Source organism: Tursiops truncatus, chromosome 1, assembly GCF_011762595.2.
Source record: "Tursiops truncatus isolate mTurTru1 chromosome 1, mTurTru1.mat.Y, whole genome shotgun sequence".
NCBI classification, from domain to species: Eukaryota; Metazoa; Chordata; class Mammalia; order Artiodactyla; family Delphinidae; genus Tursiops; species Tursiops truncatus.
Window position 1 is genome coordinate 164,092,934 of NC_047034.1, and position 15,463 is coordinate 164,108,396.

A 15,463-nucleotide genomic window follows, 5' to 3' on the forward strand; every position below is an offset into this window, starting at 1 on the left:
AACACCTTCGGTCCTGGCCCGGCCCCAGGCCTGCAAATGCCCATAACACCTGTCTGAGGCTCCAGACCCCGGCCAGGACTGAGGCTTCCTCTCCTTATCCTCTAGTTGCACTTCTCAACCCTGACTGTACATTAGAAACCCCTGAAGAGTTTAAACAAAACAAAACAAAGCCCAGGTTCCTCCCAGCCTGGTTAAATCAGGCTCTTTGGGGGTGGGCCCTGGGGAATGGGCATTTTTAAGAGCTCCCCAGGTGGTTCTAACGAGCGACCAGGGTTGAGAGCTGAGGCCTACTTCTCCTCCAGATTCTGCAGCGCGTGGAGAGGGATGCCAGCCCCGGGATGCCAAGATATGCAGATTTTTCAGCAGAAAACAAACAAACAAAAATCTGGATGTGAAATCCCCAGTTTTCAAATGTTGAGTTGTTGTTTTGGCTTTTAATTACATTTAAAGTGTGTTTTAAAAACCATTATTTTTTATTATAAACATAATATTAGGTTTCTGGTGGAAAATTTGGAATATACAGTGAAATGTAGAGAAGAAAATGAAAGTCACCTATAATCTTAACTGCCCCTTGGGTTCTGAATACGGAATGATTCCAGGACGTTCTGAAAGAAAGTTCCCACTTCAATGCGCTTGGGGAGAGGGGCCCCCCGGAGTCTTTTCCTGCAGAAACAGAGTTCCAATTCTTGAAAGCCTGGACATTCAACACCCTTAAAAGGCTGGTCCCTTAGACCTTTGATGCTTGTCAGAGACAGACTTTGAGAACCCACCTTATTTTTTAGATCAATATTTCTTCTTCCTAATACATAATAACAAAATTACAATCAGAAAGAAAGAAATCTTTAGGGAAGAACCTCTGCTGTCCAGTGGAGACAGCGCTGGAGGTGAAAAAAAGACCTCTGGCTAAGATTGCATGTGCCCTCTGGTGGCAGCTGGAGGGGATGGCTTCACAGGGCCATCAAGTCAGTGGTTCTCAAAGTGGGGTCCCAGGACCCAGCCTCACCTGGACACTTGTCAGAAACAACTTTTCAGGCCCTACCTCAGTTCTTTTGAATCAGAAACTCTGAGTGTGGGACCCAGCAATTTGTGTTTTAACAAGCCATTTAGGCACTTCCGATAAGCCCTAAAGTTTGAGAACCATTGTTCTAGATAAGTACAGGCCTGGTACCAGATAATACGTCAAAACAGCACAAGCTCTGAGGACAAAAGGGAAGGAAATGGTGAAGGCACTGGTGCTGGACAAACACCCCCTCAAGGTCCCTGCCCACACTCGGCCCCATCTCCCTGTCAGCCCTGAGGTATCTGGAGGCTGCAGAGTTGGGGAACAGGGGCAGAATGGACCACTGCCCAGAGTAAACCCATCCAGGCTTCTTGGACGGGGCTTAAAAGGCCACACCACATTGTGTGAAACTAAGCCTTGGATTCTTAGGACAGAGATCAGAGGTATAAGGGCAGGGTGATTCCAGAACCCTAGCAAGCCCATCCTGAGGGGATGCAAGACTTGAACTTCAGGTAGAGGCAGAGGAATGAAAAACAAACACTGAGGTAGGAATAAAGCAGGAGCAAAGTAAGCCCCAGGAAGGAGGGGGCCGAGAAAAGAAGTGTGCTCCCCTTGGGCAGATGGATCAGTCTTTAACCAGATACCTTCCTGGAGGAAATGCTTTATAATTCGATTACTGTCAGAATGAAAAAGCCCCACATTGACTCAAGATGCAGCGGTGCTGGCACTCGGGGAAATTGGGTCTGAGGCTCCAACTGGATAGAAAACGCCTAGGCCCCCAGCAGGTTCCCTGCAGCGAGGCTTCCCTGACAGAGGAGTGATGGTTTTCAGGGCATCCAGCTGTTTAGGAAATCTCTGCACCTGGCAAAGTCAAGCAGGAGTTTGTAGAAAAATCTGACAAGAAAAACAAGGTTTCAGCAGAAACCAGAGACAGGCAGATGGAAGCTGTCTTGGTAAATACGCCACTTCAAATTTTCTCCTCCCCTAGAAACAGTTCTGTTTATACTGTCATTCTAACGGTAGTATTAATGAGATGCTCTGATTCAGTTAAGACACTGTATTTCAGGTTACATGTCCAATCTATTAATTAACTTTATTCATTCAGTAAGTATTCACTGAGCACCTACTGTGTGGCAGTCATTGTTCTAGGTTCTGGGGTTAAGCGGTAAACAGACGAAAATCTCTGCCCTCGAAGAGTTTGCATTCTAATGGCGGGGAGGGGAAAGATAATAAACAAAATAAGCAAAATGTGTAACACGTTGAGTTCTTCATCTCCAGCTTGCCTCTCAAAAATTAAGCTCTTGTTCTGAATTTTCAAAGCTGAACTAGGAGAGTGACAGTGTTGAGAGTCTTCAGGTTAGAAAAGTCAGCTCAGGCAGGGCTTCTAAACAAGTCATATGCAACTGAATCAACCGGAGACATTGTTAAAGTGCAGCTTTAGATGGGGGCCTGGGGAAGAGCTCCCAGTGCTGATGCTGCAGGCCCACAGTGCGCACCACACTGCTGAGGACCCCACTTGGGAGTCAGGCTGCGGGGACAGAGCTGGCCCGGAATGCAGACTCCCAGCCAGACAGGCCTCACGGCCGCTCCCTGCTGGAGCTCCAGCTCCTAACCTCAGCAGAGGCCCTAGCTAGTTCACAGAGCACTCCTCTCCCTGATTTCCACAGCAACTCCTTCCGGCAGGCTGGGCAGCCAGGAACAATACTCCTTCTTAAAGGGGAGGAAACAGCACCTACCCCAGGGACGTTGTGCTGGTGGCAAAGCTGGGAGCAAACTCCCATCTCTGTCTAGAGGGCTTTGCCTGGCCTAGAACAGACTAGGGCCTTATAAAGAGAGGAGATGCTGCAGGCTTGTGAAGAAGCCAGCACAGCGGCTTACATCACTGAGAGTCACAGAAAACCAGGCATTTACGGGGCTCAAAGGGCCTTTAACCTAAACAGGTCTAGTTGCTGTGGTCCACCTGAAAACAGTTTACTAGTTGGCCTTCACTGAATTGGCTTTGGGGCGGGTTTCCAGTTTACCTGTCTGTCTCCCTCTGGCGTGATGTGAATTTCACAGGAAGCAATCTGATAGCAGCTGTTAGAGACGTTCAGCCCTTCCAGGTGGCTTGCCATAGCCTGACTGATGCAGCCAGGTGAGCCTGGGGACCTGGGATGGCAGGAGAAAGGACTATTCCCTTTCTTTAGGCTGGGAGCCATGAGGAATTACTCATTCTCATTTTATAGGATGTCTTGGAAAGATTATCACAGAGGGAATGGGCACACAACAGCTATTTCCTTATGTCAAGTTGGGAGACATCAACAGAGGTTATTCGGCCAGTCAAAACACTCAGCCCACGCTTTCTGTAACTATTTAACCATCCAGAATGGCAAACACTGCTTTATGGCCTGTCATAAATGATACTGTACTAAGACGTAACCATTTCATGATGGGCCTAGAGTAACAAAGACAACAACTGGAGATCTCCTTGGTGGAAAAGAACATGACAATGAGAACGCTTTGGGCAGACACATTCCTTCAGGGAGGGCCAAGGCGTTTCCCCTGGGGAACTCTGCTCGCGGTATTAAGTGTGGTATGTCTGCAAGAGCCTAAATGGCTGCGACTCAGGAAGGCTGTCCTGCAATAGGGACCGGGCTGAGGTGCCAAGAGCAGAATTTTCCGAAACTGGAGCCAAGATCAATTGTAACAATGGCCAAGAGAGGAAAACAGAGGCTGAGAGGGGCAGCTGGCTTCTCAGAGGAAGAAAACAGACAAAGCCTCTAGAAACAAGGGAGGACTACAGAAGCGGTTACCTTGGAGATCAGTTCAGGATCTGCAGCAGATAGGAAACCCAATAGGGTATTGGTCACAAACTGGCCTGACAAGATTCTGGAAAATGGAAATTTGCTCTCAAAAATTTCTCACCAACTACCTTCCAACCCCACCCCTAAAGTTTTGTTTTTTTTTTTGCGGTATGCAGGCCTCTCACTGTTGCGGAGACGCCCAGGCTCAGCGGCCATGGCTCTTGGGCCCAGCCGCTCTGCGGCATGTGGGATCTTCCTGGACCGGGGCACGAACCCGTGTCCCCTGCATCGGCAGGCGGACTCTCAACTACTGCTTTTTTAGGAAAGGAGGATTGTACCAGAAAACAAGGCAGCCTTGGTTCTACTCAGATGACAGAGAGAAAGGAAAAGGGAGGGAGGGAGAAAAAGGGAAGGAAAGAGGGAGGGAGGAAGGAGGGAAGAGGAGGGACAGGGAGGAAGAGGGAGGGAGAGAGAATGAGAATGGATACATCCGAAGTAAGACTAGAACGAAAACTACTTGAGAGCCTGGATGGATTCATCCCAAATCCTGTAACCTGCGCCCCGCGGCACCCGTTGCCCGGGACACTGCCACTGTCAGGGTTCGGAAATGAGGACAGAACAGGAGTGAAAAATCTAAGGCCCATTCAGAACAATCTACCTTGTTGTGCCCTCCTGAAAAGTTAAAAAGGCAGAAAACTAGTTTTATCTGTAAGAAAATGTTTATTCTTTTGAACCCCACAGGAAAAAAAAAAAAAAAGGAATGCAGCCAAGACCAAGTATTTAACCAAAATAGTGTCCCAAAAGGCAGCAAAATGGGGGAAACCTCAACACAAAGTCAGTGACAATTTTCCATGTTTTTGCACAAAGATGAAAAAAATCTGTGACAATTCTGAGTAACACTTCCATGGTGACAATTACACAAGATGATTCAAAAATGCAAAGTGGCAGCAACATGCATACCTGGCTAAAGCTAGAAGGTTTTAATCCCAAAATAAGATCAGTGATTAAAAAGGAAGATTCTTTTTAACACTTCTATCTTGCTGACTTGCTTGTCCTACTTAATTTGCTTTAAATGAGACATACATGCCAATTAACAGGAAATTTTAGAACTATGTCCTTCCAGAATCCATGGCAAGGAAGTCAAACCATTCTATCTGGTTTCTTAATTTTCCTAGGTTCCAAATACAGTTTTGCTTTGCCCCTCCCTCTCCCAGCCCCTCCCTCCACCCCCTCCCTGATTCTTAAACACTTCCAAAGGTTGCCAGTGCAAACACTTTTCTACCAATGTATAATATACACTTGAGACTGAAATCTTTGTGCAGAGTTTTGAGTTTTAAACTTTTTAAAAAAAAACAAAACAACAAACCTTCCTTGGCACAAGAGCTGAGGAATTGTCAAGTTTCTTTTAAATCGTCAAACACAAGATGACGAAAAGTGGAAAGCACAGTTAAAGGAAATTAAAAAAAATAAAACAAAACAAAACCTAGAACTGCAGCTTTTATTAGCCGGCATTGCAGTCTCTCGAACACAAACACCGCCCAGCTCCCCTTCCCAGGATGCTTGCCTCGAGACAAGTCCAGAACACTGTGGTGCTTTCAATGAAAGGAAACAGAAGGTGTGGCTGAAGTGGTACCAAACAGCCCAGCTACCCACCAGTTCTATAGCAGGATCCGTAGTGAGCTTGACACAGAGAGAAGGGAGATGATGGTAAAGGGGGAAATTGTTTAAAATCAAGTTTCCTCTTGAAATGTCTTTTCCCAAGGCACTGTGAACAAGACTGCTGCTAGCAATTTTCTAGGACTAAACACACCGATGGGAAGATACACATTTCAGACACAACCCCTGTTACGTTCTCACAGCTGCTCTCCTCACCTGAGTCTCTCCCCTCGGCTGAAATGACACTCCTTGAATTTGTTTGGTCCTTGGAGGGGTAATCAATTTTTGTTTTCTGTAATTTTAGGAATCATTTTCTTTAATGCAGCTATAGCATCAAAGCTGTGTTAGGTTATTTAAACCTTTCACACTAAAGACTAAGTTTTCATGGTCATCCCCTGTGAATCCAATGTGCAGGTTTTGCTTGCTGATTTAAGAATAAAACAAAACAAAAATAAAGGGTTGAGAAGGAAAAACTCTGCTTTTTTTTTTTTCTTCAAGAGGAAACTGTAAGAATACATAAAAGGCAAAATTGGCTACTTGAAATCCAAGAATGGTTTTAATGTAATGGCCGAGAAAAATAAACTGCAAAGTTCTGTGAGGTCTTCTAAAAACTTACAAGAAAAACTGGTGGGCAGTTCTAATCAGACTTGGATGTTATCTTCCCCCCCCTTTTTAAAAACGACAACATATACAGTCCCACAAAATACAATATAAACTTTTTTTAATCTTGACTGCCAGAGACGCTCCTTTGTGATGCTTTCTGATAACCAAAGCCTGGAAAAAACACACTGCTGGCCTTCATTTCTTCAGGGGCTGGTAAACAGAGGCATTGGGATCGAGTCCAGAGGGGCTGGTCTCCACAAATTTGGAAGAGTAGTGTGGGGAAACGGGGCTCAAGGGGCTGGTGGCAGCACTGTATGTTATGCTGGGCATGACGGCCATGACTTCGGCTATCTTCTGTTTTAGGTCCTTGATTTCCTGGTCTTTCTGAAGAATTTGTCCTGGAAGATCAAAGACCGACCATTAGTGAGAAGGGAGCGTTCACCCACCAGAGTGCCCTCTTGGGCCCACTGATCCCAAATGGATTCGACTCCAGCTTTGATGGTTTGTAAGGGGAGACACATTTTTCCTGTAATGTGCCAAACAGTAAATATTTAAACACTGTGAGCCACATACTGTCCTTGTCGTTTTTTGTTTTTTTTTATTTTAAACCGTAGAAAACTGCAAAAACCATTCTTAGCCCACGGGTGGTACAAGAAAAGGTGGCAGGCCACATGTGGCCTACGGGTCATGGTGTCAAGAGGAACCGCGTTTAGGCAGGTGTGACGAAGCAAAGGGCTCAACCTCCAGGAGCCACGTTTTGAGCTCGGCAGTCACCAGGGCAGCCGAAGAGGGTGCTTCTTTTGAACTAGGGCTCTACCTTTTGCGCGGAAACATTTTTCTGGGAGGATGGACTATCTCGGAGTATGAGACCAAGGAATCCAACCAGCTCCTGCCTGCCGGAGGGCTGCTTCCCTTTCTGTGCTTCTCCAATGCTCTCTGTGTTAACTCGTGAGGTTTCTGTTTCTACTCCCTCACAAAGCTTTCCCTGCTCCTTCCATCTAAATCAGACCCTACCCCCAGCCCCCGACTCCTCGATTCTCAACACACCTGAAACTTTCCTTTCTGTCACTTTATTCTTTGTAATAATGATAATAATTACAATAGCGAACATGTACGTGCCAGGCACTGTTCTAAGTGCTTACGCAGACTAACTCATTTATTTATCCCAACAACCCTATCAGGTGGGAATTATCATCATCGTCATCCATTTTATAGGTGAGGAAACCAGGGCACAGAGAGGTTGAGGGACAAGAGCTGGGATTCGAGATGATGCAGTTTGGCTCTGGAGTCTGCACTCCTGCCGACTGCATTTTTCTGTCTCCGGTGAGTGTTCATTTGGGTGATGATTTGTGTCCAGCATCTCTCCACTGGCCCATGAGCTCCATGAGGGCTGAGACTGTCTCCCCATTTTTGTCCTTGCCAAATCCCTAGTGCCCAGCCCAGTGGAAAGCTGAGGCCCTGCAAGGTATGTGTCTTGCCCAAAGTCATTCAGTTATTAATGACTAAGCAGGATTTAAACCCAGGACCACTTTGTTCCAAAGCCCATGCAATTTCCATCCTGCTTTGATGCTCCCTGGTCTACTAGGGGAAGAACACTTAGGAGTAGCCCTTCAGAAATTTACATGCTGAAAAAAGGAAGAGATTGTATTTGAGTTGCACTCACTTTGAGTCCTACAGAATACGGTAATATATTTAAAATGTAAGAGAGCATGGTGGCGTATTTTAAAAAATGATATAGTAGATGAAAGCCATTTTGGAACCAAGATGAATCAAATGATATAGAAAGTAGGAAGGAGAAACCCAGCAAGGGGCTTGATTTAAATTATGAAGTTGGTTTCTTATTAGAATATCCCAAGCATGAGCATGACAGTGGAGGGGAGTAGTGGGAAAGACGGCAGCAAAGAGCCGCCCCGCTCTGGCTTCCTTCATGTCCCCTCAGCTTCAAGTAAGCATCAAATAGCCTCCTTCCCTTTGAACGAAGTAAGCCTCAGACGAATAAAATACCTCACAGCATCTGATATATAAGCCACTGTATCTTTTTTCCATGAAGATTTAAGTTTGATTTCTTTAATCAGTAACATACAAACATTCCCAGAGCTTTGGAAAAGACAGTTCTCTTTGCTTTACGAGAATTTCTGGGCCAACAAGGAAGCATAATCTGTGCTGGGAAGCCAAGCTCCCCTCGGCTACTCTGAGACCCAGGTGCTGCTTCACTCCAGCAGACAACCTCTTTCAAATCTGCAAATCCAAGTAAAAGGGATGAGGCAGAGAGAGGGTAGCCACTTCTCAGGGAGCTGAGCCAGGCAGGCAAAACACCACCGTATGGTCAGAAGTTTAGCAGGATTCCTAGGAACCTTCTTCTTCTTTTTTTTTTTTTTTTTTTGCGATACGCGGGGGGCCTCTCACTGTTGCGGCCCCTCCCGCTGCGGAGCACAGGCTCCGGACGCGCAGGCCCAATGGCCACGGCCCACGGGCCCAGCCGCTCCGCGGCATGCGGGACCCTCCTGGACCGGGGTACGAACCCGCGCCCCCCGCATCGGCAGGCGGACTCCCAACCACCGCGCCACCAGGGAAGCCCCCCAGGAACCTTCTTTTTAAATGCCTTTCCCTGAGTCCACAGATTCATAAGCCCGATTCTCAACCCCTTCTCTTCTTGCTCTGCCACTGCCGTCCCAAGCCACTGCTATGGCTTCACTGACTTCTCACAACTTCTACATCCCACCCCCAACCCCGGGGTTCTGGCCTTTTCTCTGGGGTTTAGGCCCCAACTCCAGATCAAAGCATCCCAAACCAAACTCATTCTCTCTTCTCATTCCTTCATCTGTTTTGTTCTTCTTCCATGGTTCCAGCAACCCTGTTGGAACATGTCACCTGCTTCCTCCTCAAAATCTAGGGGATACATCCTCTAGTACAGCTTCATTCACGGTCCTACTAATCTACTCTCTTCTTCCATGTCCCCCAGCTAGAGGCCACTGGACTGCTTACGTGGACATTCTCAACACTGTCCTTCCTTTGCTTAAATGCCATTCCCTCAGGTAACAATGTTCTTCCCTGCCATTCTCTGCTCTCAGAATTCATCCTTCGAAGTCCACTCAATGGTCCCTCCCTTATGAAGCCACCCTGATCTCTCCTCTGTCCTTTCAAGCCATCTGCCTCTACCTAGTGGCAGCAGGCCTCGTGCGTGGCTTTCCCTAGTGCAGCACTTCTCACAGCGTCCATGTTGTCCTCATGCTAATACTAAGATATTTATCCGCCTTCTTCAAGTGCATTCCCTCATGAGCCTAAGTGGAGTCTTCCAGGAGCAACATGGCAAGTGAAATAACAACAGACTGAATGTAGAAACAGAGACGAGAATTGAAATATCTTCTATTAAGCCAGAAATTAAAGAGATTTGCTAAATGTAAAACAATACTGCTTTTCTCACTAACTTTTTTTTGTTTTGAGAAATAGTTATTTTCATAAAATGTTATGTTAACACGTAATATGTTTATTACATTTTTTTTAATGAATTAATAAATGTTTTAGGTTTTAATTTCTAATACATCAATATTGGTAGACATAATTCACTTGAAAAACACCTCCCTTGGGGTACTCAATAATTTTAAGAGTGTAAAGGGGTTCCTAAGACCAAAAAGTTTGAGCACAACTACCTTAGCGGATCCCCAGCTAGACTATGTCTTGTTCGTCTTTGTCTCCCCTTCACCTTCTAGTAAAATGCTTTATGCAGAGCAAGTGTGAACGCTCTGTAAGTACCTGCTGAAATATTCTTTTCCTTCTATTAAGTCAACTGTTTGAAATATTTCTTCAGTAATCTATTGGTGGCTTATCAATTTCTTGAACAAAATCTAAACTTCTTTTCATCAGGTCATGTCAGGCCTCTGTTCAGAAGCTTTCCAAAGTTTCCCAGGTCACGCAGAGTAAAGTCCAAAGTTCTTTCCATAGGCTGCAAAGTTGGGCAGATTGTGGCTCCTGCTACTTTTGACCCTAAAAACTCTCCCCATCACTCAGGCTGCAGCCCCAGTGGCCACGACACATGTGCCTTTCCCCTAGAGACTTATATGGCTCACTCACTCTCTTCCTCTCAGTCTCTGTTCAAATGCTACCTATTCAAAGGCTCTTCCATGTCCTCCATGTCAAAGCAGCAGCCCTACACACACACACAGCCTGCATCACCACTGCTTTATTTTCGTCACTGCACCCATCAGATATTATATATTTGCTTGTTACTGTCTGTCCCCTTAGGGGTTTGCACAGTGCCTGGCATGTAGTAAGTCTCAGTAATATCTGCCGAGGGAATAGCCTGCTCTCCAGACTTTCCTCCCTCCACTCCCTCATCTGCAGCCTTCGCTCCAGCAAAGCAGAGCCAGCTGCCGCTCTGAACACATCAGGCCCTCCTAGCTTCCCTGGCCTTGCTCGAGCTGTTTCTTCTGTTCTTCTGCCTCTCTACCCCTCACTGCCACTACACCGCTTCTTCACTGGGCTAACCCCTTCTCATCATTCAAGACCCAGCTCAGACATCAGCTCCCCTGAGAAAAAGCCCTCTCTAACTCTCCAGACTGGCTGAGTCCCTGGCTCTCTATGTTCCCACAGGCCCTGTACATCCTGTTACATCAGCATCTTTTGGTAACTCTGCAGTTCTCTATTTCTTCTACAACACTCTGAGCTCCTTGAGCAGAGAAACTCACTCTTCCCTGTGTGCCCTGCACTTGGTATGTTCTCATCTCAAAATATGTCTGCAGAATGAATTAATGTGATGATTCCTAGATGTCCATGGTGGGTACTTATCAAACCACTTGAAGAGGAAATGGAAATGCCTTTGGTTCGAGCTCTAAGGGAGCTCTGCTCTCCGTGTCCCCAGGCATTCTCAGCCATGCTGCGTGACCTGAGCTGTTCTCCTACCTTGGGCAATCTCGAGCTGTCGCTTTGCATCCCCCAGTGCGGAGAACAGGTCCAGCTTGATTCTTGTCTCTGCGCTCAGGCTGTTCTCCAGGTGCTGCGTTTTATCTTGCATGGCTGAGAGGGCTGACATTAACACCTCAGTGTCCTTCTCATTTTCCTTATACTTCCGAAGCTCCTATCAATATCATCAAAGCAGCAATGTTACAAGATAGTTTTGGCAGCGATGTCTACAAATTAGCCTGAAATCACAAATAAAATCCCACTATTATTGACCTGGCCCCTAGAACACAGAATCCTGGTGTTTCATGGGTTTAGACCTCGCCCCTTAGAGGGAGTGCAAAATGTATTTATACAGTGATGTGCATATACAAAACGATAATTGTATTGGGGTTTTTGAGATAACTGTGGACTCTGTCTCCAAATAAAACACTTTCGGGCTTCCCTGGTAGCGCAGTGGTTAAGAATCCGCCTGGCAATGCAGGGGACACAGGTTTGAGTCCTGGCCTGGGAAGATCCCACATGCCACGGAGCAACTAAGCCTGTGCACCACAGCTACTGAGGCTATGCTCTAGAGCCCGTGTGCCACAACTACTGAAACCCGTGCACCTAGAGCCCATGCTCCGCAAGAAGAGAAGCCACCATAAGGAGAAGCCCGTGCGCTACAACGAAGAGTAGCCACAACAAAGACCCAACACAGCCAAAAATAAATAAATTAAAAAAATAAATTAAAAAAATATATAAAACACTTTCTTACAATCCTAATTCAGAACCACAAAGAACTGTTTCCCTGCTGCCAGCTGCAAATGTTGCTGTAATGCTATAGTCAAACGTGCGAAAACTCTACTCTCAACCTACACTAAAAATTGTAAAAATGTTAATTATTTTGACAGCGTACACTGAAAAATAGGCCCACTTAAAACATCAGATAACGTAGCCTATATGTGTGTGTGTGCGCGCGCGCGTGTGTGTGTGTATATATATATATATATATATATATATATATGCTGATATTTTTTTCATTTTAAGAGAGAAATCAAAACTTATTATAGTCAATTAAAAAATACTTAAAAGTTCAAAGAAGAAAATAAAAATAACCCAAAATCCCAACGCTGCAAAAAATTTGATCTATTTTCTTTTAGTCTTTTTTAAGTATACGTGTATCTTTCAGCATAATTGAAATCAAACTATACATACAATTTTTTAAAAACATATAATCTCAACTGTTCTTTGAAAATGCAATTTTTATTGGCTGTTTAATATTCCTACATGTATATGTACCATAATTTATTAAACAAATCTCCCATTGTTAAGATTATTTCCAATTTTTTTGCATTTATATACCACTATGATGAACATCTCTGTATATCAATCATCGGTGAGACTTTTAAATATTTACCTCAAGGCCGGAGTCTGAGGAAAATATTTTTTAAAAATACGTGACCTTTCCAGAAAGTTACACTTCCACCAGCAACATACGAGGCCTATTTCATTGTATCCTCACCCAGGTTGATATTAGCATTTAAAAATTCTTTGCTGATTTCACAAGAGATAAGTGATATCCAATTTTAATCTATCTGTCTTTGGTGACAGATGAGGATATATTCTTACATTGTTATCAGTCATTTATATTTCTTCTGTGAATTATCTGTTCATATAATTTGCCTACTTTCTGTGTATTTGAGCTTTTCTTAGCAATCTTTATGAGCTATTTACATATTGAGGATATTAATTCTTTTTTTTTTTTTTTTTGCGGTATGCAGGCCTCTCACTGTTGTGGCCTCTCCCGTTGCCGAGCACAGGCTCCGGACGCGCAGGCTCAGCGGCCATGGCTCACGGGCCCAGCCGCTCCGCGGCATGTGGGATCTTCCCGGACCGGGATATGAACCCATGTCCCCTGCATCGGCAGGCGGACTCTCAACCACTGAGCCACCAGGGAAGCCCCCTAATTCTTTTTTTTATAATATTTGTTGCAATATCTGTACCCACCCCAATTGATTTTTTCATTTTTTTTTTTCACTTTGTGATTTAAAACAAAATGGTTTTTTTCCCTGGATTCAACTATTCCTCTGGAATTTATTTTTGTGTGATGTGAGATGAGCATCTCATTTTATTTTTTCCCGTTGTCTAGCTGTTCCTCAGCCTTTCACTGACTAACCCTTGCTGTTCCATCCATTTCTTCTTTTTTTTGTTTTTAATAAATTTATTTATTTATGGCTGCATTGTTGCTGCGCGCGGGCTTTCTCTAGTTGTGGTGAGTGGCGGCTACTCTTCATTGTGGTGTGCGGGCTTCTCACTGCGGTGGCTTCTCTTGTTGCAGAGCATGGGCTCTAGGCATGCAGGCTTCAGTAGTTGTGGCACATGGGCTTAAGTTGCTCCGCAGCATGTGGGATCTTCCTGGACCAGGGCTCGAACCCGTGTCCCCTGCGTTGGCAGGCAGATTCTTAACCACTGTGCCACCAGGGAAGCCCTCCATCCATTTCTGATGCCACCTTCACTGAACACTAATTTAGGCTTTGTCTCTGGGTCACCTATTCTACCCCACTGACCTGCCACTAATTTCTCATGGGCTCCATGTGACTCAAAATTACTGTAACTTTACAACTTATAACATTAGCCTTAAACATCCCTTTGAAGACCCAACGCCACCAAATACTTGGCTAAGGTACACACAGCCCCAAAACTGGCTATGTCCACAGCACTGGCAGCTTTCCTCCCCATGCATTGCCTAGAGTGGCCATCTGTGAAGCTGAGAGCCATCCAAAATGGTCCATTCCCTGGCGATGGACAGAGAATTAGGGCTAAGAAGAGGTGCATACGTTCCAAAGCACACTAATCTGGCCTATAACCTGAAAAAGTGAAATGAATCTCCCGTAAGTCAAGTTCTGGTATAAAACACGTCAAGGACCATTAACATTTCTGGCTTGTCTTAGAATCCAGATAAACTAAATATGACTTGAATGAGCTGGACAGGTGAGAGCTTCTTTTGGTCATACAGAGATTTTCAGATGCAATGGGGTTTGGTCTGTATCAGAAGGCACCATCTCTACACGGAAGCACAGAGCACAAACCTAACATGGAAGAGGAATTCAAGCGTGATGAAGTCTGTTTTTCCTCCTTTACCTGAACTTTCAGTTCTAGTTCTCTGATCTGGTCTTCTTTCACCTTCATGTCCATTGTGAGCTTCTTGCCCTCTGCTTCTAATTCTCTGATCCGATTCCGTAAGGTTTCGGTGCACTCTCCCCTTATGAAAAAGAAGAGAAGGGAAAAAGAGGATTTAAAAGACTATAGGTTTAACTATACTGCAGGATTGATATTTTTCTTATACTCCACAGAGTCAGATTGTAGCTTTTGGCTCAGTCTGCTCATTCTCTCTGTTCTTTATAATTTCAAAAATGATCTAAAATAATTATTAATTGGGTGTCTAATATGAGCCAGGTGCCAAGCTAGGTACTTTACCCACACTTCCTTCTTTACTGGGGTAGGGTTTATTATCCTATTTTCCAGAGAAGAAAACTGAAGCTACTCAGATATAATACTAGTTCAAGGTCACCCAGCTTGCAGGTCACAGAACTGGGATAAGAACTGAGGATTTTCCACCTTGCCAATCCAGCAAGCTTCCCATCAGGCCATATGAGTTGAGACAAGGCACACAAGCTGAGCAAGAGAAAACCAGACATGTGCTGTCTCCAGCAGAGGGCAGTGAGTTAACAAACATTTTCACTTTTGAGGGACTGTGCGCTGGGAAGGTCACCTTTCTTTAGTCATGAAGTTTTGACAAGACTGGAGTAAAAAGAAAAAGAAGGGAGCAGCATTAGGTTCCTTCTCAGGGCTATAATAAGGACAAACTTAAAAAGATGATGGCAATGGCCAGTCCAAAGCTGGTGAACAGTTTAGGTTTCAGAAACAGCCTGGTGGAGAAGGTAGGTGTCCTTTGCCTACAAAAAGGAAGGCCCAGTGAGAGACTAAAGCCTTGCAATACACTTAAGAATAAAAACAGCCTCTAAATAAATAAATGATGTCTAAATAAATAAATGATGGCAAACAAGGACCATCCAAGGATAAGACCAAAGGCAATAAGCTTAACCAAAAGCAAAAGAAATTAAGGGTAGAGACTGAAATCAATGTACTGATTCTCAAGCATAAGAGACACTAAACAATATGGTTAAGAAACTGTCATATCCTCCTCAGGGATATTTTGAGAAAGAGTAACTGCTGGATGAATTAAGGAGAGCACAAGCCACACCAGATGACTGTTCAGGAAAATCTCCTGCAAGTGTAAGTGCTTCAGGAACGCTCACAAATCTTTAAATGAGTGAACAAACAACCCCCCCACCCCCGCCCCCGACATCCTAAGCAGGTTAGTAAATGGTCTTGTGAATCCGTATAGATGCTAACGGGCCAAGTTAGCTCAGCCATCTGCAGTACAGAGTCTGCTGGGGGAAGGCAGGATCACGCAGGAGAAAGAGTTCTCTCTCCCGCTGCTATTTCCTGAAAGATGAAATGATGGTTCACCAATTGTTCT

The 15,463-nt window shown here is 44.9% G+C and overlaps 1 protein-coding gene across 2 annotated transcripts in view; it reads right to left on the reverse strand.

Annotated features, from left to right (window-relative positions):
• Window positions 1-5,976: 5,976 nt before the first annotated feature.
• Window positions 5,977-15,463, reverse strand: part of MACO1 (macoilin 1) — a 56,292-nt gene continuing 46,805 nt past the window's right edge. Inside the window, exons 9-11 of one of the 2 annotated variants that reach the window (XM_019938450.3) lie at window positions 14,062-14,182; window positions 10,942-11,116; window positions 5,977-6,440 (exon numbers count right to left, since the gene is read on the reverse strand). In XM_019938450.3, coding sequence (XP_019794009.1) covers window positions 6,238-6,440; window positions 10,942-11,116; window positions 14,062-14,182 — 499 coding nt within the window. In that variant the 3' untranslated portion in view covers window positions 5,977-6,237. Of the gene's footprint in view, window positions 6,441-10,941; window positions 11,181-14,061; window positions 14,183-15,463 lie in introns of those variants that run through there. The other variant, XM_019938451.3, reaches the window with a different exon arrangement.